We start from the raw sequence: 22,710 nt of genomic DNA on the forward strand, positions 1-22,710 counted from the left end.
GGAGAATGAAATTAATATAACGCTGCAGTCACAATTTCCTTTAAATTAATTATTGCCACTCGAAGCAGGGTGTAAAAAGTTGATAGAGTTGTAAAAATATTGTTGAAATTTTAATAATAAGGTGCAGCTCTAGAATTCCTTTATTTTATTGAAGGTTTTAAAATGCTGGATAGCATGGATATTAAAAAAGCTTTTTGCACGTTGACGTCTGACTTTGACATTGACAAATTAGGAAATTATACCTACCTACGTAATAGATCTTGATATCTTGACTGAAAATGTCATTTGTCAAACGGTAAATCTGTAGGCCGTGATACCAAAGAAAGATCGTTCAAACTTCAAAGTTTTATGAATTTCGAAACACAGAAAGTCGTGTCGTAACTTTGCTTGCCGCTTTAATAATATTGGTGATAGAAATATTCATAGTCAAAATGTTATTAAACGTAACATGTTGGGATCTTTTACAATAAGAAGAACATTTTCTTTAATGGTTTTGCATTAAAATCGTTTTAATTTTAATTCGCTCAACTGATTGTATGATTTCATAAAAAAATTATTTCATGCTGTCAAGAAGGCCATGTGCTTTAATTATAACAGAAAATATAAATTATTTTCATTTAAAAATATTTAATTAAAAATGGAATCGTTGCCTATGGAAAATAGAAATTTATTATTAAAAAATAATGAGGTCATCGCGAAACCTGAAAAAAACGGCCAGGTTTTGAATGGAGAATCATCAAGGGAACCGCCTGATGGGGGTATTAGAGCTTATATGATAATTATGGGGTCATTTTTAACTAATGGGCTTGTTTTTGGTGTTATCAATTCATATAGTGTTATTTATACTGTTCTTCAAAAGAGACTTGAAGATGAAAAAGTGCCTAATTCTGAAAGTAGAGCTGGTGAGTATCAAATGAATAGTCTAATTTTATTGTTTGTAGCTTTTATATAACTTGTCCAATAACTTTAAAAATGTTCATATAAATTATTTCACTAGTTGTCTTTTATGAGTAATAATTTTATGAGTAGATGATACTTTGATTGTAAATAGAAACAAAAATCAATTTATGATGTGTTTTACTTTGCTTATCAAATTAAAATAAAGCTTAATTAACATAGATATTAATTTTGGTTACGTATAAATTAAATTCAATGTAATGAATATGTATAAATATTCTAATATAATTTAAATACACACATATAAATATATATGTAACAATTTCTAAATATCTGAAGTTTTGAGAATGATGAAATATAGTATACAATTACTCATTCATTTTTATGCTACAGTATATTATTGCAACTGCATATATTTTTTACATTAAAAGTAAATGTTTACTAGTCAGTGATAATCATTGTAAGTGATGATTAATTAATTATTTAGAATGAAAATGATATATATTGGAATAAAGACCTACATATATGTGTAAGATCATCATTAACATTTTGGATAGTTTTATCATTATTTATATATGGATTGATGTTCAATAATAACTGTGTACCATCTGCGTACATGTGAACTAAACTAGTTTTGACACATTCGTGAAGATCTGCCGTATAAATTGAGTACAAAATAAGTCCAAGTATAGAACCTTGGATAACACCTCTATTAACTTTTATAGCGCTAGATCTTGTAGGCCTGCCATTCATGCCAGAAACTTCTACTATTTGTAATCTATCTTTGAAATAACTAGAAAACCACTTACATATGAGATCAGAACAACCATAAAATTTCAATTTGGCAAGAAGTAAATCTATATTGAGACAGTCAAATGCTCTGCTGTAGTCTAATAGTATTAAAATTGAAGCCATATTATTATTAGATGCAGAAAGAATTTCATCAACAATATGTAATAACGCCGTAGTGGAACTGTGTGACTTTCTAAAACCGGATTGGCATTTCGGAATAATGCAATGTTTTTTAAAATAGGAAGCAATTTGTTGATTTACTACCTTTTCCAAAACCTTTGATAAAACAGGCAATATTCCAATTGGTCGTAAGTCTTTCACTGAGTCTACATTTTTCTTTTTCGAAAGAGGTTTAATAATTATAGTTTTCCAAGATGTTGGAAAGTATCCCAGGAATATAGTATGCGTAATGAAGTATTTATTATATGTGTATAGCAACTAACGAGTATGGGAGGGTAAGTTTTACCATTTTGATAGAAATGTCTTCAGTACCTACGGCATTAGAGACTATAGAATTAATTATTTTTAAGATGTTTTCGGCGGAAAGTTCTGTAAAATCACATTCAGAAGAAATCGGTTTGTTATATTTATTTATAATGTTACTATTATGTGAAACACTAGGTACCGAGTCAAGGAATGCTTTATTTATTATATTTGGATCACATAGATAACTTGGAATTATGTTATTGTGGGTGCCTAAAATTTTTTTAAGTTCACCGTGCATTTTATTCGGATTATTAATGAATTTATTAATTTTATTTGTGAAATAAAAAGATTTTTCTTTTTGAGTTACCTCAAATACATTGATGCTTTAATAACCTGCACGGGTAGAAAACTAGTCTAAGTTGTCTGTAAAAGTGTAATTTATTTTTATAAATAAAATATATATCACCTTGTCTCTAACAAGGGGGGAGGGAAAGGGTACTTAAAAAGGGTACTGAAATGTATTTATTCATCGTAAAAACATTAACTAATATTTTAGATATGCAATATGTAGCTACATATGTATAAGACATCATTTATAATCCTATGTGTGCAAAGATGTGTTATTTAATTTAAAAAAAATATATATCCATTTATTAATGCAACATTAGTTATAACTAATTATTGTCTTTTATTTTTATTAATTTAAAAGAAAACCACTTAAATGCAATGTTAGGTATAAGTACTTGTTGTTTATATTAATTGTCACTTGATAAACTGGCGCCAGCCACGGCGCGCACGTGCCTTTTTTGTTGCCGATAAACGCGTCAAAATAGTGGTCATCAAGCAATCCACTTGATTGTATCAATTTCATTATTCAGGCGCAAAATCATTGTTATTTGTAATACAATTAGGTTTATTACATATTTGACGCACTATAGGTATAGTGCGTCATATATAAAAACGTGTGTATAATGGGAAATGTATGACGAATTTTTACATGATTAACGAGCAAAAAAAGTTATAAACTTTGCGTTTCATTATGTTTTATGTTTGTAAATCGACTTTTTCTATAAAAGGTCACCTTATGTGATATCCACATGAAGGAGAACCGCGAAATCTGATGTGATCTGATGAAAAATGTGGGGATCCTAATATTCTCTAGATTTTTTGGTTATCAGCAAATTTGTAAATTGGTTATTAGTTTTTGTATTTCGTTTTTACTTTTATAAATATTTTGTTTATAGTAAATAGATAAAATATCATAATATAATATAATAATAATGTCCTCCAGACCGATTTCGGCCACGGCGGCCAACCTCAAGAGGGATTAGCCAACTGCGCAGGAGATATTATAATGCACAAGTGTGTGCACAAACACAGGTGCAGAGTGCACTCTTCCTTCACTCATAATTCGTTGGGACGCCAATCCTACATGATGATGATGCTTTCCGAGGCACGGGTTTGTACACACTTCCAACTTCCAGACTCCGGGATGCTACTTAGACTTTTCTGATAAAAAACCGAATAACTTTTTATTGGCCCGACCTGGGAATTAAACCCAGGATCTTCGGGTCTGCGGCCTTACATCAAGCCACTAGACCAACTAGGGATAATAATCTATACTAATATTATAAAGAGGTAAAGTTTCTGTGGTTGTAGGGGGTAATCTCTGGACCTACTAAACCGATTTTGAAAATTCTTTTACCAATAGAAAGCCACATCATTTGTGAGTGTCATAGGCTATATATTAACCTGAAAAATGAAAAGACTTTTTCATACTAGTGATATTTGCAAACTCGGAGAAAAAACTATCGAACGAAACTCATCAGATATTCTACCGCAAAATAGCAGTACTTGGTATTGTTGTGTTCCGGTTTGAAGGGTGAGTGAGCCAGTGTAATTACAGGCAAAAGGGACATAACATCTTAGTTCCCAAGGTTGGTGGCGCATTGGTGATGTAAGCGATAGTTAACATTTCTTACAATGCCAATGTCTATGGGCGTTGGTGGTACCATCAGGTGGCCCATATGCCACTTATTCTATAAAAAAAAAGATATATGATTGAGTTCTAGAGAAAAGTTGTAGAGCTTATTATCAAGCCTACAAAGAAGTCGGCCACAGCATATGTGTAACTTTTATATTTATGTCACAAAAAGTAGTTTTTTATCAATCAATCAATCAACAGCCAATCGTTGTCCACTGCTGAACATAGGCCTCTCCCAAGGTGCGCCAAAGCTCCCTGTCCTCCGCCTTCCGCATCCAGTTGGTGCCCGCCACCTTCTTAAGGTCGTCGGTCCACCTGGCTGGAGGGCGCCCTACGCTGCGCTTGCCGATTCGCGGTCTCCACTCTAGGACTCGTCTACTCCAACGGCCATCGGTCCTACGACATACGTGACCAGCCCACTGCCACTTCAGCCTGCTAATTTTGCAAGCTATGTCGGTGACTCCGGTTCTTTTCCGGATAATCTTATTTCTGATCTTATCCTTCAAAGATACTCCGAGCATAGCTCGCTCCATAGCACGCTGAGCGACTTTGAATTTGTGGACTAGTCCCGCAGTTAGTGTCCACGTTTCGGCACCGTATGTCATGGCAGGTAAGACGCATTGGTTGAAGACTTTCGTCTTCAAACATTGTCGTAATGTATTGAGTGATGTTTCTATTAGGCGGTTTTTTCATTTACAACACGTTAATCTATTTAAAAATAAATTGCTTTATTACCAATTTTTATTCAGATAAAATTCCTTTTTTACAGTTTGTTAGTTGGTTGCATAGTTAAAGAGATAATTTAAAACATCAAATACGCGCGACAATTTTTGTAATGTTCGGCCAATCGATTACAAGTAAAAATGTTTACCGCCTAACGAAGTGGGCACGGGTCAGCTAGTATAACTATATATACAAATACGTACTATGATGCGTACTACGTGTCTATGAGTTATTAGTTTATTACCCAGTATTTCTTTAAATAATTTACTGTAAACTTTTAATTATTATAGTAAAATATGCTTATCGTTTTTTTATTTAGGAATTTAATGGCTATATTACCTTATAGAGTTGATGCTCATGTAAATCAATTTAACATTGTAAAACAGACAGGTTTAGAAATTTCATTTCAAATATTCGTCCGGGTCTCTATCGATCATTATTATTTGATTATACAAAGAAGAATTTATCTCGTGGTTGAAGTAGTGACCTGATTAGATTACGGGACATTGTGTTCCACTTATCAACTTTAACTCTTTAATATTGAACTTTTTGAACTGCGTTAGTTATATTTTTATTAAATATAAATAAATATTATTAGAAAAAATTTTATCTCTAAGATAAGGCCAGATATTTTGGTAAAATACTGAATAATAAGTTTTAAAATTATGTTTTACTTTACTAACGCATAAACATCGCAAATTATGTTAAAGCCCGCTTACGATTACAATTTATAGGCACGTTTTAAAAAGAAACATTTAGCCTTGTTATAATAAGTTTTTCCTCTAACTTCTTAGTACCGGTTAGATAACTACCAATTTAAGAAGATTTTAATAAATCTTAGTGACTAAATTAATACGAAATGCTTATATCTGTTTATTATATGTACTTATACAATCGTTTTACTGCCTGACTATCAGCATTCACATCATTGAAAACTACTGAGTCTAGAAATCTTAAATATAGAACAATAAACCTATTATTGTTTAACGCGAACATTCGTTAATATAGGATTTTTGGTAATTTTAAATTTAAGACCTCCATACAGACCCATGACCATAAAGTTAAAATTTTCAAAAATTTATGGTTATGGGAGGGATAACTATGAATACCGGGAAGAAATTGGGATAGGCAGCCAGTTGTAATATAATGGTTACAATTTATTAATTAAATTAGTCATTTCAAACAACAATTTTATAATGACCTAGATTCGTTCATATGTATGATTTGTATATATATTAATTAACAACGATAAAATAACATGTTATCTATCACATTAATTTAATTAATAAGTACCTAAGTTTTGCTTTGTTTTTTGTTTGGCCGAAATTACGGATCGTAATATTCATTGCTCAAAAAGAGAGACTTGAAATTATAGAAGTACTGATGCAGTTTTCAATTCCAATGGATTATATTTCATTATTAGTAAAATACAATACTCGACAACAGCTTGTGGATAAACTGCGACAAAACTTAACGTTAACACCTATCATAATATAAATTTAGCTTACTGCTCTTCTTCTTCGTATTTACTATATGCCAAAATTTTCTCTTCATGTATACGATATAGCTTATTTAACATATTCGAAAAGGAAATTGTTTCACAAGAAAACGTGGGACTTGTTGTTTTTCAATACGAGATATATAAAAGCACATCTATCTATCTTTTATTATAATTTTAATTAAAAAGGGAATTTATATGACTGTATTTTTCATAAAAATAAATTAGATATATTAAATTAATTTAATATACATAACGCGATTCCTAAATAATATTGCGAGCCTCTTTTGGATTCGTCGACTCTCCATCATTGGATCATTGAGTGAGACTCTCAAGGTTACGGACGTGAGAATTGCACAAAGGAACTAATCATTTGCACTGAAACTCGATGATCGAGATCCTTTTAAAAATTATTTGAGAAAAAAATGGTTAGAAAATGTTAAAACAAATATGTATATTATAAGAAAAGAAACTTTTTCACACGCTTCTTTTTCTTTTAGTAATTGAAAATATTAGTGACTGCTTACAGTTTTATATATTTTTTAATTGTAATTAGAAACATATAATTTATATATTTAGTATTTAGCACATAAAGTAATCATTTTTGTTTCTATTTAAAAAATCTTGCTTAGTAATTCAATTATGGTAAGCAGGTAGACAGTAGATGATGCAATAACAACAAAAATTGCATTACAGCAAAATACAGTTTCTATTGTACAATTTGTATACCTAATGGGATCCAATTTAATTTTCATGATCCTTCGATTAATTTCGAAATTTTGTAGTCATAGAACTAATAAAAACACATAATCTTAACAAAATATATTACTGGAAGTGTTTAATAGAAGCAATTTTTGAGCTAAATTTCGAAAACGACACGATATTATTTAAATACTTTTATATTTGTTTTTAAAATGCTATTGTAATATTAAAAATACTTGGAATGGTAAAAAATCAAGTCGTCTTTTAGATACATTCTTTCTTATAATTATTTTTTTTGATTTACGTACGTTGTTGAAATAAGCTATCCAAGTGTTTGAAATTCTATTGAAACTTCCCTTAGTTTTACGTTATCCGTAAGAAGTAAAATAAATCTAGACGATATAAAATTAGTTGTTTGAGATTATTTAAAGTTAAAAAATTAAGAACAATACCATATATATATATATGTATAATAATTTTTAAATAAAAAAATATTGATTTTATAAATCTTTTATTTCAGCTTTAGTTGGCGCGTTGACAATGGGAACGACTTTTCTGCTATCTCCGCTCTCAGGCGTATTGACTGGACTTCTAGGCCTACGATGTACAGCTGTATTAGGAGGCAGTATTGCGGTTCTTGGCTTACTCCTATCTTCTTTCTTAGTAGATTACGTAGACGTGTTATGCTTCACTTACGGTGTTATGTACGGATTAGGAGCATCACTCGCATATACGCCGTCATTGGCTATTCTTGGCCATTATTTCAAACGGCATTTAGGTTTGGTTAATGGTATTGTTACAATAGGAAGTTCTATTTTTACAGTTATTATGCCACCTTTGATGGAATTCATGATTAAAAATTACGGTTTACATGGTTTGTTTCGATTATTAGCGGTTGTTACCGTTGGTGTTGCGCTTTGTGGACTATTGTTTAAACCGATATCTGTTGTAGTGATAGAGAAACCTCCGAGAGAAGATGGTTTTAATGCACTTGTAAAAACTATTATTAATGTACAAATTTGGAAGAATAAAAAGTACAGATTATGGGCTCTGTCTATGCCTGTAGCTTTATTTGGGTATTTTGTTCCATATGTGCACATAAAGAAATTTATTGAGATTACATTTAGTAATGTTCACGACAACTTGCCGTTGCAATGTATAGCTGTTACTTCTGGAATTGGAAGGTTGGTCTTCGGTTTTTTAGCTGATAAAAAATGGGTTAATAGAATAATGCTGCAACAAATATCGTTTTATGTAATTGGAGGCCTTACAATTGTTTTGCCTTTCGTGAAAAGTTTTCCTCTATTAGTAGTCGTATCATTGGGTATGGGAATTTTCGATGGTGCATTTATAGCGTTAATCGGTCCAATTGCTATTCAATTTTGTGGTAGTGCGTATGCCGCACAAAGCATAGGCTGTATGCTAGGATTAGCGGCGTTACCTTTGTCGATGGGTCCACCTATTGCAGGACTTATCTTTAGTTTTTATCAATCGTACACTTTGCCATTTATTTTAGCAGGAATATCGCCACTTGTCGGTGCTACCATAATGTTTGCTATACATTTTCAAAAATGAAAAAGTATAATTTTATCAAAGAAGCATTTTTTTTAATTAAATCGTATGTATCACTTAAGATAATAGTAAATAAATTTATTATCTTCAATATTTAGGTGATCGTCTCTTTTTAATTCGTGCTTTGATGTGACTTCCTCTAAGTCGTATTGATTTCGTTGTTTATTTGGTTAAGACTTAACAGACTTGAAATAAATTTAAAACGAATCTCTATTTCTAAGCCTATAAAAGAAAACCTCGTAAGAAATACAAATTCAAAGTGATTTATTTAGTTAATGAATTATTATTTAGGTGTTAAGTAGCTTGGACTTTTGAATGATATTGAAAGATTGGGTTTCAGATTTATAATTTTTTGTTTATTTATTTATTATGGATTTTTTTCATGTTGAAATGTTTTTGTTTTACTATGTTATGTCTAGCCGCTAAGAGAATGCGTCCTTGTCAGGTTCGTGATCGGATAAACAATGTAACTTTGTAGTGGCGAAGAATGGACGATAAAAATATTATTATCATTTATTTGCTCTATTAACGAATATCATTAAAAACTATTATGTCACCTTACAACAAATGTAATAAGTTGAATTTAAAGTGAGTTTTTTTAAATCCTGTAAATTTAGCTGTTACTAGGTTATGTCAATTGTTTATTTTTGTACAAGTCACTACTCATGACTAATTGGCAAATATAAAGAAAATTCTATAAGCGGCAGGACTTAACTTTTGAAATTGACTTCTGCAATAATTCAAGAAAAATGTATTTAAAAATAAACTACGACTTTTTTTAGTGACTTTATTAACTTTTGTATCTTATTATTATATATTATTTCATCTTAAATATGTAATTTAAACGTGTTTATTTTGTTTTTCCAATTTTTTGGAATTTACGTGCATTTAAAAATATTTTTTTTTATAAATAACTCAAGATATATCTTGAGTTATTTAAATTGAATGAGTTAATAAGCGCACAGTTAACTACCAGGAAAATTTATAGATTCTGAGATATAAATTATTGTTTTCAAGACATGCTATATCTCTCAGTTTGGGAATTCAAATGGTTGACCCACGTTGACGACACGACGACAAAATTGTAGAATAGTGAAATATTTCGAGATTACGCTAATAAATATCCAAACCTCGCCTTCTTTGTATCTATCTTGCTGATACTTTTCAAAATCCCAGTTAATCAGTTTAAATGCATTGAATGCTTCCGAATGATGTCTTGAGGATATCAGAGATATTTTTTATGATTATGTCTCCGAAATTAGAATTGTTTATGGCATTTACTTTCGTGAGGGAGTGCAAGCAGGACGAAGGTCGTCTATATAGCACAATCTCACCCTTTTAAATTCGGCAACCCAATAAGCCACCGTCAAAGATGTTAAAACATCGCCCATAATGTCTTTTGAAAGTCTAAAAAATCCTTCCTTGCGTTCATTGAATACACCATATTTTTGGTTTTAACTGTTCTTCACAAAACAATTTTTATGAATGACATAATAAAATCAAGTGATACTCGGCATAAAAATTTTGTGATTGATACTATGAAACAAATATCATATCATACCATAAAGATTAGGTACATATATTGCACCTCTAAGAACTTTTTGATTCACTCTCATAATTCTTATGACGTAGTAACTGTTTAAAAAATAGTAACTTACCTAAAGAACATATATGTTAATGATTGATTTATATTTCATGTTCTTTCTATTGTTTCTATTAAAGTAAATATAAATTACGTAGAAAATATATTATAGAGTTACGTAATTATTCTTAATGTGTGCAATTTTACAATACAATATGCTCGTTCCTTGTTATATACTCAAAATGTAATTAAAATAATATTGTAAATTTGTTAAAAATAGTTTTAAACCCATATTTTAAATTAAAAATGTATAACTTTGTATTTAGATATTATAAAATGTTAAAAGTATTCTAATAGGTTATATGTAATATCTATAACAATAAATGTTTTGGAGAAAGTCGATAAATGTTACAATAATCAAATAAACGTTATAATAATTTTATTTTTAACTAAATAAGTAAATAACGAAGATAAATTAGATTGTTATTCATGGTGCTATATTTTTCGCATTTCAATACAAACGTAAAATATTTATTTTCGTAACTATTTCACGCATTTATTTTGTGTACTTCTTTAATTCATTTCCGTTACTTAGATACCTTACCTAGAGTTACCTTTAATAGTTCCTATTTTCGAATATGATGTTTTCTTTTTAAGTTTTTTGGTATCTATATTTTTGTTTAAAATATAAATTAATTTGTGTAAAATGTCACAGTAACATATCAAATAAGTAGGTACTTTAAAACTTTATACACTAAAAATGTTATGATTATATTTAAACTAATAAGTTATTATATAATGAATAGTTATGTAATTTATGTTGAGGCTACAAAAAATGTTTCATGTTTAAGAATGACCTTATAACTCGAAGTAGGTTTAAAATTTTCTTGTAGTTCGAACTATAACCGAAAGTTGAATCATAATATTAATTATTGGTTGGCATAAATAAGCTGACTGTTGTTCTAAAAATAAGTTAAACGATTTAACACTTTCATCCATATTTTAATTTGAATATTTGCGTGTGAGTACTAGTGTGAGTGATTGTGTTTGACACTCGACTTGCAGCATTTGACTCGAAACGTATTCAATTTTATCAAGTAATATATATTTTATGTCATATTATGTAAAGTTCCTTGTATTTCATATTAGATAAATAGAATTAAGAAAAATAACATGTTATTTTTTTGACATTAAATTATCTGTAATCAATTGTCAATTTTTAAACATAGGTAAATTAATATATTTAAATATGTTATTATAATCTATTTTTTTACTTCATAAAATATCTGACCACCACGAGTTAGTTTTTTAATAATGTTATAACAATAAAAAAATATCTGTCAATAATTGTAAATGCTATTTTTGAAAATAACAGTTTTTAAAATAGCAAATGTAATACTGTGATTGGATGTGTTGAACTTATTTTATAACAATACTATAAAAAAAGGCAAATTTAAATATTATAGTTTTATTTATTTGAATATACCTTAATATTTATAATTTATTATAATTACCTAAGTAATTCTAAATAGGTACGTGATTGTTGTTCATAGAAAATAAATTTGCATCAGCTATTTCATTTGATAACAAAACAATGAAATAATTACTACATGTGTTGCGTAAGAGGTGAATTTACTAAGTATCTGTAATAAAATTATGAATCAACAATAATAATAATAATATCCTGGGACATTTTTCACAAACGGCCATCTGATCCCAAATTAAGCTTGTACTATAGAAACCAGACAACTGATATACTACATATACTATTTTTCTTTTGTTAATACATACTGATATAGATACAATATTCGTAATATGTACATACGACATGATTATGTCATCGTAATACAATGTTAAATTAATATTTTAAAGATATTATAGATACGATTAAATTTGAAAAGCAAATCGATGAATGGATGGAGGACTAATGAGTACAGATAATATCGAGGTAAGCTTTCATATAAAGTTCCTTTTGTTTTATGTGTTTTAGGACTATGTACTGTTCCAGAAACCTTCACGTAAATGCCGAGTGTTAAAGTTTGAACTCAATCAAATGAACAGTTCGTGAACGCATAAAATGCCAACATTACGAGCATACATTTATAGTATATATTATATACACCTTATATACTATATTATTGGTATTTTTAATATGTTAAGGTACTTCTTCAAACGCCTAAAAAGTACAACTAAATTTAATAAAATTACATATATTATTACTACTACTATAATATCATAAAAAAGATAGAATTAAATGTATTATTTATTTAATTATATTTTTTTCATTAATTGGCATTATTAAGCTATTTATTTGTACTTTTGGACAAAACATAGTCGCTAATAATTTTGTTAGATACTGACGCAATAGATAAATATTAGTTAATATTTAAATATTTAGAGAATAGTCAAGTACTCATAACTATTAAACTTGAAATATTCTCCGAGTATTCTTCATAAATCTTTGAAATAATGGTAGAAGGAATTGTCTGAATCCAATTCTTTGAGCCGGAAGTCGTTCATTGTGACGATTGTTAGCAGAATAATTTTGTCCCGTGCTGCCGAATGAGTAGACTCTTATCTCTAATTCTTCATTTGATGGAGAATTTGTTTTTTGAGTCGCCCATCGAAGAGGTTTTGATAACCTAAAAAATGATAAAACTGATAACATAAAGTTTCTTTTGAATTATAGACATCAGTCGCTTTTCAATCGTATTGGATATAATTTTACTTTTTATTTATTTGAAAACAGACTCGCAAAAAATTAATTCGTTAAGCGGTCTTTGCTTATAGATACTGGTACAGCTAGAAATATTCAACCCAATGTGTGATCAGTCAAGGAACTAGGTAGTAATGCTCGTGTCTATATTTACACTGGTTTGCATGAGCAAGCCAGGATGACCTCGAAACCGTAACTTGGACTTACAGTATGGTTATTTAACGGAAGAATAACCGATAAGAAGGTACCTCTTGAAAATAGGAATTGGTAATATAATTTAATAATTTATTGTGCAGCAAGTTGTAGTTGGGATAGGTCGCCGTGGACGAAATCGGTCAGGACTTCATCATCATTGCTAATATCTTGCTTATGAAAAGAAATAAGCTTTTTAAATCTTAGAAAATATTAAATTCATTATTACTCTGAAAAATAATCCATATCTTCCATAATATCTGGTAGTTCCCTTCTATCTACGTCAGGAATCATGTAGCATAAAAGTAATAATCCAATGGCTAGTCCAGTTTCTATTACAATCAGTACAATATCTTCAAAAGCATGAAAGTATACTGTGAGGTAGCAAATAATACTACCCAATTGTCCACTGGCATGACAGCATCCGAGTAAAGTACAACGTACGTTTATTGCAAATAAACGCGGTGTAATGTTTAGGATTAGTCCATGTATTAACACACCAGCCGCTAAGGATACAGAGGTGAATACATCAGATATTATGTGCTGCAAATAAAAGTATTTATTAATAATGTCGAAGCTTTCTGATTCAATTTCGTAGTTCTTGTAGATTTGAATTGTTGACTTGAGAAAAGTTTAATATACTACCTTGTATGGGGGTTATTGTAACTTTGTCTTTAGTATTATTTATCTATCAATTTAGTTTATATGTATTAATTATACCAGAGATATCCGGCAATGACCATTCTCGAACGTAGCTCTCTTAATACTAACTAATCAGACATATTGATATGAAGCCATAGACAATTGACTACTTTTTACTGATTTAACACATTTCTGATAAGAAGGGGTCATATGTTTAATGTATACCTAATCAATGATTATATCACGATTTTGTGAATTTTAACAAAAGCGCCTAATAAAAATTAAATGCAAAATAGAATATTTAAACATTTTCTATTAACTTACATTTACTTTAAACCATCCCATAGAAACAAGTAATATGTTGCATGCACCTAAAAACCCTATGTTTAAAACAAGTAAAGATTTTAACCTCATTTTTATGTATAAAAGAGAATTAATTAAAATCATTGCAGATATAATCGTAAGCAGTTTTAACAATATATACTGTTCATGCTTAGAGTATATTCGAATATATAAAGAACTCCATAAAAAATAGTACAAACTCCAAAATACTAGCATTGATATGGATAATACTCTTATGTTATGTTTGGTGATAATACCCAGGCATGTCTGGCTCTCATCTAAGCAATCATAGGCCTGAAAAAGAAGTACCAATATAGCTGTAATATATCTAGTTTCAAACTCTACCAAAATATTATTTTATTAAAAACATATCAAATATTTTAAATTAGCTCAATCTTTGTTTCTTTCCAAAGATTATGTTTTTTTTATTAATAAAGTTGTATAAATGCATTGTTCCAACAAAATTGAGCTGTAAAAAGCTTATAACACAAAACGTACAACGCAAAATAAAGTTAACACAATTTTATATTATTATTTTGATAACATAAATCAATCTTAAGTCACCTAAAATTAACATATTAATCTTGTTATATGAACGCAATACCCTTCACGCCTACATCAGTTAAACTATGTTTATAAAATATACAATTAAAATATACAAACAGTTGATTGCCAGGCGACAGTGATAATTGATAGTGCTATACTTTTTGTTATAATAGAGTCGAAGAATACAAAGGTTAGGGACCCTAAATGAACTTATCACCGGTTGTTGCGTTATTTATAGACATCAGAAAGTTATTACGACTTACAGACGTACTCTGTGATTGACTGGTCTTATTTTGAAGTTGCTGCAAACATTGATTCTATTTATTTTCGCAGCCTTTTGTAATATTTTTTCAGCTCGAGTAATTTTTCTGTTATAGAGGAGCCATTGAGGTGATTCTGGGGTCCGTCTAATTATGAAATAGGAATTATGGAATGAAAATTAAAGAATGTGTGTTAGAATAGAACGGATTGGAAAAGTCACACAACAATACAGAGAGGATAAGAATAGAAATTATAAAATTAAAACAAGAAAATGTTTTTGTTTCTTATAATTTAACTAATAAAATTATTAAATATAAAAAAGAGAGTTATCGTTAAAAACAAAACGATATGATGTAACTATATCAGTAAGCTATACAGTGGTGTGTGTCAAAACAGAAAAATCAGCTGTAGCGGGTTTTGACCTCGACGCTGATTTTCAGTATTCCCTGAGTACGTAAATAACTTCCAGAAGGCATTGCCAGTTTGATTTATTGTACATAATATATATAATATTGTAAAGAGGCAATTAAAATACAATACAATAAAATAAAATATAGTCGTTTAGGTATTCATTTCTTGGCACTATATGCAAGCTCGTCTGTGCATGTACCACTCTTTTGTTGCTTATTACTACTTTCCTCTCAACTATTTCAGAATTATTGTGTTCCGGTTCGAAGAGTTAGTGAGTTATTGTAATTTCAGACATAAGGGGCACAACTTCTTAGTTCTCAAGGTTGGTGGCGTATTGGAGATTGGTTATTATTACTTAAATAGCCAATGTCATGGTGGCGGTGGAGAACACTCACCATCAGGCACATTTATCAGTCCATCTACCTATAAAAATAAAAAAAATAAAAATATAATAATAATCAAACAATATATAATTATATGTATACTTTAAAATATTAATAAGTGACTCTTTGTATATACAAATTATAGTTACCTACCTACCTACACAAAGTTCGGACCAACAGACAGTTGTCTCGATTAACCGAGTTAATGTAAGCACCAGGAAATTCCTTTCTTTTTTGAATTCTCTAAAGACCGGAAATGTTTATGGAGTGGTAATCAGATTCAGCAATTCTTAGACTTGGATTAAGTTTATTATTGGGCAGAGCGTCACGGTAGCATGCGGAAGCGATCCCGTGGCGCTCCTCGCTAAGACGGAAAGGGTGCCGCTGGTTTTTTAGTGGGTATTCCGATGTTCGGGGCGCACTCGGCACCTTGAACACTGACGAGCCCCACATACCCCACCCCACTGTTCCCGTGGGGAAACGCGTAACGCGTTTTTCCAGCGATCAAAAAAAAAATTATTATTGGGGCTCTACACTGTTAAAATAGGAGCTGATTAAGCTTACATTATGAAATATACATTTTACTATACTATACTTATTGGGTATTCTCTTAAAAATTATTTTTAAACTTATATTATAATACTAGTACTAAAAGTTTACAGGTGGAGATAGTTAAACTATATTAGAAAGTATTTAGCGCGACCTAATTCATTAACTCCAAGATTGAAGATATTTTTATTTGTTTTTTTTTGTGCTTAAAAGTTTACAATGCGAATACAGCATATAATAAAATTCTTAGTGCGCCTCTAAATTGCTAAATGTCCTTACCATATTTCAAGTCCGCGTATACAGGTTGCTACATCTAGAAGTCTCTAAAGTCAATAAAGACATAATAAGGTACACAATATTTTTGTTAACTGTTGTTTTATGTCCTTTGTATTAATAACAATGGAAAATAACATGAACATTGATTTCATTATCATTTCATGAAATTATGCACGTAAATATAAAATTAACAAATCTAATGCATTAGAAAATTAAACTTCTAACCTCTGACGAAGAAAACAGCTGCGTAAATGTGCTAAATGGACGTACTTAATCATTTTCCGTGACGTCTAATTTCTTGCTAACATCACGATATCAAATTCATTCGAAATATGTACTCAAAATAGTTGCATTTATGTCTATGGACTTCTCTGTATCTATATTTCTTGTGTTTTCGATATACTAATTAACTTCTGGTGCCTTTTGTACATTAATATTTATGTAAATTATTTTCAAAGCTACATATTATGTGATAATATTACCGGTTGACATAGAAGAGGTTATTACAACTGGTTTCTGCACCACAGGTCGCTTGTGAGATCCTCGATCATGAATAAATAATTCAAATTTATATCACACAGGATGCCTTCGCTGATTTGGTTATTAAGTTTATGGTCGAAATTTGTTACTATTATTGTTATTGCAATACAGAGATAGTACTTTTAATTTATAATCCATGCTTATAATTATTAATAAGATGCTTCTCATCGGAGATGTCAATTAGATTCCGTGACAATTACAGATAACAGACAATAGTTTCAAGCTATCATATCTTCTCCTAAACTCCTCGGCCACCGTCTTACAAGACCTGTCGTACACATATAGACGCCAGATAGATGTAGCGAACGACGTTAGTGAAGTTTACGAAGGCATATACTCATCTATCAAAGTAATAAAGTCCCTACATTAAAGTCCGTACATCGTCGTTGCGGTCCCTAAGATCCAGCCTAAGACCCTGTCATTGACATATACAGAGGCAGAGAAAGAAAGCCAACAAAACCAAGGGTACGGCAACCGCGAAGAACCCAACATCCTCACAATACATAAGGCACATAAGCTACAATATACGAACATAGGAAGATAAAACAACACTTTTACGTCTTAATTAAATAAGTGATCATCATGAAATGTTGTATACGTGTTAGGGGTAGAACCGCAGGCGGAAACTACAATAAATACGGGTTTTGTTCCTCATATATATTGCAATTACCTAATAGTTACCTTATATTTTACTACTTTATCTACCAATAATTTAACCATAAAAATATATTTACCTTAGAAGGAATAGTAGTAATACGTCAAAGATACAAGCAATGGAGTTATAGGTTTCTAGATTAGGGGCGGTGTTCGCTAAGGGCACTAAGCATATGCTGGCAAGAAGACGTGGGGTGGACACGATCGCGTTTAAAGAAGTTCGCCAAGCGCTGCTAGCTACTTCAGATACTGAAAAAGTTTTTTCAAATCTTTTATTAATGCTTTCAGTTAGGTTAATATAATAACAAATTTGATGTTTTTTTACAAGCTTTACAATCTGTTGCTCTGATTTTAATTCTACCTAACCGAGAAGCCGAGATGGCCTATTGGTTAGAACGCGTGAATCTTAACCGATGATCGTGGGTTCAAACCCGGGGAAGCACCACTGAATTTAGATGTGCCTAATTTGTGATTATAATTCATCTCGTGCTTGACGGTGAAGGAAAACATCGTGAGGAAACCTGCATGTGTCTAATTTCATTGAAATTCTTTCACATGTGTATTCTACCAAACCGCATTGGAGCAGCGTGGTGGAATAAGCTCCAAACTTTCTCCTCAAAAGGGAGAGCAGGCCTTAGCCCAGCAGTGGGACATTAACAGGCTGTTACTATAATCGATTTAGATTAATATCATTTTCACACACTAGTGTAGAGAATATAATCTCGTATAATTAATTTTATTTATGTTAGTACATAGATGAAAAGCTTTCTTCGGAACATATTTTAACTAAATAGCTAATTTTATCTCATTGCATACATCTTCGGTTTTGATTCTAAAATTTAAGTAACGGATTTTTAATTTCCTATGGCTAGGCATAGGCTTCTTGAGGACAAGGTTTGTAGCTTATTTCATCACGCCACTCATCATTCATTCACACTCGAATACGGGTTGGTATACACATGTGACAGTGTTTTATCTGACACATGCAGGTTTCCTCAAATTAGGCGCATGAAATGTGGTGCTTGCCCAGCTTTAAGCCTTGCAATCTTCGATTAAGATGTATTTTAAACGAATAACATTTTTTTTTATTAATTATATTTTAAACTCACACGTATTTGACTAAATACGTGTACGTTATAAAGATAAGCAAATATAATATACGAGTACGTCATAGATAAATGTCGTATTTTTATATTTTCGAACAAATATTTTGCGATGACATGAATTTTTGAAATTATTTGCTCTGGATTTGAATTTGTTTTCCCGCATAGTATCAACGGAAAAGTGTACGAAGATAATTTGTCAGCTTTTAAGAAAAAGTTCTCTTAAAAATGAACTTCCAAACAAAATATTGTAATCAGGTCTCATATTAGATTTTTTGATTATCTGATTGTATTTGAACTCTTAAGCGACTGCTTGTTTTCTTAAACAAACCGGTTAACATACTGTACAAACTATTCAGACTAAGATCGAGAAAAATACGACGGAAAATATTATTCTAAGCTCGACTTGTAACTAGTTAACCTTGAAGGGGGGACCGTCTGCTATATGCTAGTAGTTTTCAAATATATTAATAAATATCAACTCAAATCAAGTAACATATATACACATATAATTTTGGGATCATATACAGTACTCTATCAATGTTATATATATAATCTATCAATGTTTCTTATAACATTATTGCGTATTTTTTTCAATTCATTTTGAACATAAGATAGCTTTTGTTAGTAGTTATTAAAAGACGTTAACATACTTAATACAAGGCCCGTATAAATGTTTGCACTCGCAAAAAGCGATCTCAAGAAAATTAACAGATTAAACCAGCTTTCTGTATCGCAAAATGTTAAAATAAGCCGGAAACCGAAGTCTGCGAAGACATCTATTGTAATAGCTCGTTTTCTTCCAAAACTGAAAAAAAATACATTTTTATTATTCTCATTGATTTGTGCAACGTCATTTAATAAGTATATTAATAATTTACATAACATCAGTTGATATGCGTTACTTATCTACTGATAAAATTATTAAGTCGCAAATCTTATATATATAGGGTTTTCTAAATAACCTACATAATTGTAGTATCTAATTAATTTGTGATATGATAAAAATTATAAAGTTTCTATCAGTTTATTTTTAACAAATATTTAATCGTGCAGAATAAAAATGAAGATGTTTTTATGATGCAAGTCATTAATAATGACACAATGATAAAACGAAATTTTAAATTTCATTTCATGTTTACAGTATCTCATTGTCACGTCCATAATATCGTTTAAGTATTTATTTCACGATGACGCTTATACTTTATAGTCTTATGTGAGGTGTCTAAGTCGTAAATATTAAATTTTTTGAATTCTATATGATATTCCCGTGGATCTAAAATTAGTATCAAATTTATTCACAGGAATCAGCTTAAATTATTACTTATAAAATAATATCGTTAGTTATTTTCCCTAAATCTATCTCTATCTATTTAATTAAAATAAACTTTTATTTGACAAGATACTATATTTTCTTATCAAATTATTCTCACCAGCAAAAAAGAGTGTGCAAAATTTCAGGCCAAGTAAGACCACAAAAATAGGTTTTAAAAATAGATACTTATGTATTTAGAATTTATTTCGCATTTAAACTAATGTAATCAACAGTAGCTACCCGTCCCAGCTTCGCACGGGTAAAATACAAATAATTCTATTAGTTTACGCGGCGCACCCGAGTAAAACTCCCAGTTGCCGTGCCGTAAGCAAACAAACCAATCTTCTCATAAATCAATCCTCCTATTGGTGAAAACCGTATCAAAAACCCTGTAGTTTTTCAGTTTATCGCGTTCAGACAGACGCGGCGAGAGACTTTGTTCTATACATAGTGCTAAAAGCATTACACTTTCATATTGTTAGTCAAACTAAAAACTACTTCCACTTCGGAAAAGAAAATACCTGAGAAAGGAGGAACCTGGTGAAAGAAAATAAGAGTTTTTTTTGTTAAGTTTTGTAACCTTTTTAAATTGTGAATAAAATAAAAAAATAGTCAGGAATCGATCATTTCAAACCCACATATTTTCATTTTTTTAAAGCAACAGATTTCTAAGCAACGACTTCTGAGATCATGTTGTAAAACAGTGTACCTGAGTAACTGATACAATCATGCAACAGGAGTAGGTAATAAATTTAAGTTTGTTCCTTTTACTAATCCTTTGATTATTTTTTTCTCACATATATATATATTATATATATATATTATAAATAATATTTAGAAACTTATATATATATATAAATATTCGTAAGAGTTTATTACATTTGTCATTATAATAACCCATGTATAAAAAAAACTCACATCTATTTCCTAAACATATAAAAATCATCCGATCTTTATAATGCGTAATATATGTTTTTCAGCCCATAAATGCCTCTTCTGTTAAGAAGAAATAGCTGACACTAGCCTATTACTATAATGTGGTGACGATACATTCCCCATCTATTCCGATCTAAATTTGACAGATTCGCAACTGCATTGTCATCGTTGTGTTAGTAGTATAGGAAAACGATTACGGTTCGATTCGATTGCGATAATGTGTCAATTTATCAGTAGATGTTGCAGTATACGGTTTGGCGATGTTTGTTTTAATTTCCAAGCACAAGCGGTGTTTACCCAAATTTCAAACTGCGAACATCAGTTAAGATTCCCATGTTCTATCGATTATCTTTTATTTAAAGAAATATGTTTTCGCTGTTGGTTATTATATAACTATAAAATGATTATAGGATCTAAAATTGACCGATGACAAGTTTAGTCAATTCAATTCTTTGCTTAGTAGATATTAGTTTGTTACTATAAATCATATTTTAATAATAATCGAAAACATACAATTATATATAATATAATTATGCCATGTGTCTATAACGCAGTTTTTTCGTATTTAACTCTAATAAAATAAAGACTAGGTATTATTAATCTTACTTATCTGAAACAAGTCCGAAAATTATACAGCCAAATATAAGACCCAATCTGCATATAATTGTCGTTGACAACACTTTCGTCTTTTGGTCGCAAAAAATGAGCCACTGCTTAAGAGAATAATAGAGGTCAATTTATATGAATACACCGATATCAAATTAACGGCTCGAAGAAAGTTTCAAATTATCGTTTAAATAAATAAAGGCGACTGTATTTTTCGTTTGAATAAACTTTACTCAATAGCCAATATGTTTTTATTACCTGTGAATTATTTTGCAAGCTGATAACAGTTATTATTTGCAGGTATGACATTAGTGACTGGCTGGCCAGAGGCTCTTCTGCTCGGAAGGTTTGAAGCTTATTCCAAGACATACGTTACAAGACATACTTTTGAAATTTTAGTTGATTATACTTTCATATGCAGAGATTAACTAGCCACGTTGCATCAATATGTTGCCAGAAAAACATTATTTCAAAAATAACTTCGAAAGTTCGTATTTCACTTAGATAGCTCGATATTTTTTAAATATTAATAAAATTCAAATAATATTTACCGTCTTTTTTATCCATATTACCCACATGAATTTAACATTCCATTTATTGCACTTGTTTTCCTTCGTACCGTTCAAAACAGTGAAAGTACATAAACTTGAATTCGAAATCGTATCTCCATCAGATACGATTACGTCACAATATATATCCTTCGATGGCTCCAGAAGTAACATGTCCTCATATTCATTTAACATTGAAGGCAACATTAGCGTTGCAGAAGCAAATGTAACGAGCCATTGCCAGCGGCCAATATGACCCAAAACGTCCGTTGTAACGTCTTCGTGAATTGTTCCAATTCTAAAATATAAGAGTATATAATTCTAATGCAAATAATGATGGACTGAATTATTTATAAATGTTTTTTTTTCTTGTCATCGAAGCAAAGAAAACGTTTTATTTACATTGACATTCCAAATAATTGTTATAAAAACACGTACGAACTACAAAATTTATTCATGTCATCAACTAAGCCGACTGGATTTTTTCTGTCATTGATAACCTGTTACTTGCTCT

The 22,710-nt window shown here is 30.3% G+C and overlaps 2 protein-coding genes across 5 annotated transcripts; one reads left to right on the forward strand and one right to left on the reverse strand.

Annotated features, from left to right (window-relative positions):
* The first annotated feature begins 279 nt into the window (after positions 1–279).
* LOC126772208 (monocarboxylate transporter 10) lies at positions 280–10,458 on the forward strand. 4 transcript variants are annotated; one of them, XM_050492469.1, is made up of 4 exons: positions 802–902; positions 3,407–3,574; positions 4,301–4,709; positions 7,543–10,458. In XM_050492469.1, exons 3-4 carry the CDS (start codon positions 4,703–4,705, stop codon positions 8,595–8,597), a joined length of 1,062 nt encoding a protein of 353 aa, XP_050348426.1. In that variant the 5' UTR covers positions 802–902; positions 3,407–3,574; positions 4,301–4,702; the 3' UTR covers positions 8,598–10,458. The 4 variants fall into 4 exon arrangements, with proteins under 4 accessions (XP_050348423.1, XP_050348426.1, XP_050348427.1 ...); XM_050492470.1 differs by having other exon boundaries at positions 4,608–4,709; XM_050492468.1 differs by having other exon boundaries at positions 3,407–4,709.
* A 2,119-nt stretch (positions 10,459–12,577) lies between these two features.
* Positions 12,578–22,263, reverse strand: LOC126772287 (solute carrier family 22 member 13-like). Its single transcript, XM_050492581.1, has 8 exons — positions 22,200–22,263; positions 21,649–21,752; positions 19,445–19,599; positions 17,769–17,937; positions 14,886–15,021; positions 14,051–14,362; positions 13,314–13,627; positions 12,578–12,818 (listed from the first exon to the last, which is right to left on the reverse strand). Exons 1-8 carry the CDS (start codon positions 22,224–22,226, stop codon positions 12,599–12,601), a joined length of 1,437 nt encoding a protein of 478 aa, XP_050348538.1. The 5' UTR covers positions 22,227–22,263; the 3' UTR covers positions 12,578–12,598.
* Positions 22,264–22,710: the final 447 nt, after the last annotated feature.

This window comes from Nymphalis io, chromosome 12, assembly GCF_905147045.1.
Source record: "Nymphalis io chromosome 12, ilAglIoxx1.1, whole genome shotgun sequence".
Taxonomy (NCBI): domain Eukaryota; kingdom Metazoa; phylum Arthropoda; class Insecta; order Lepidoptera; family Nymphalidae; genus Nymphalis; species Nymphalis io.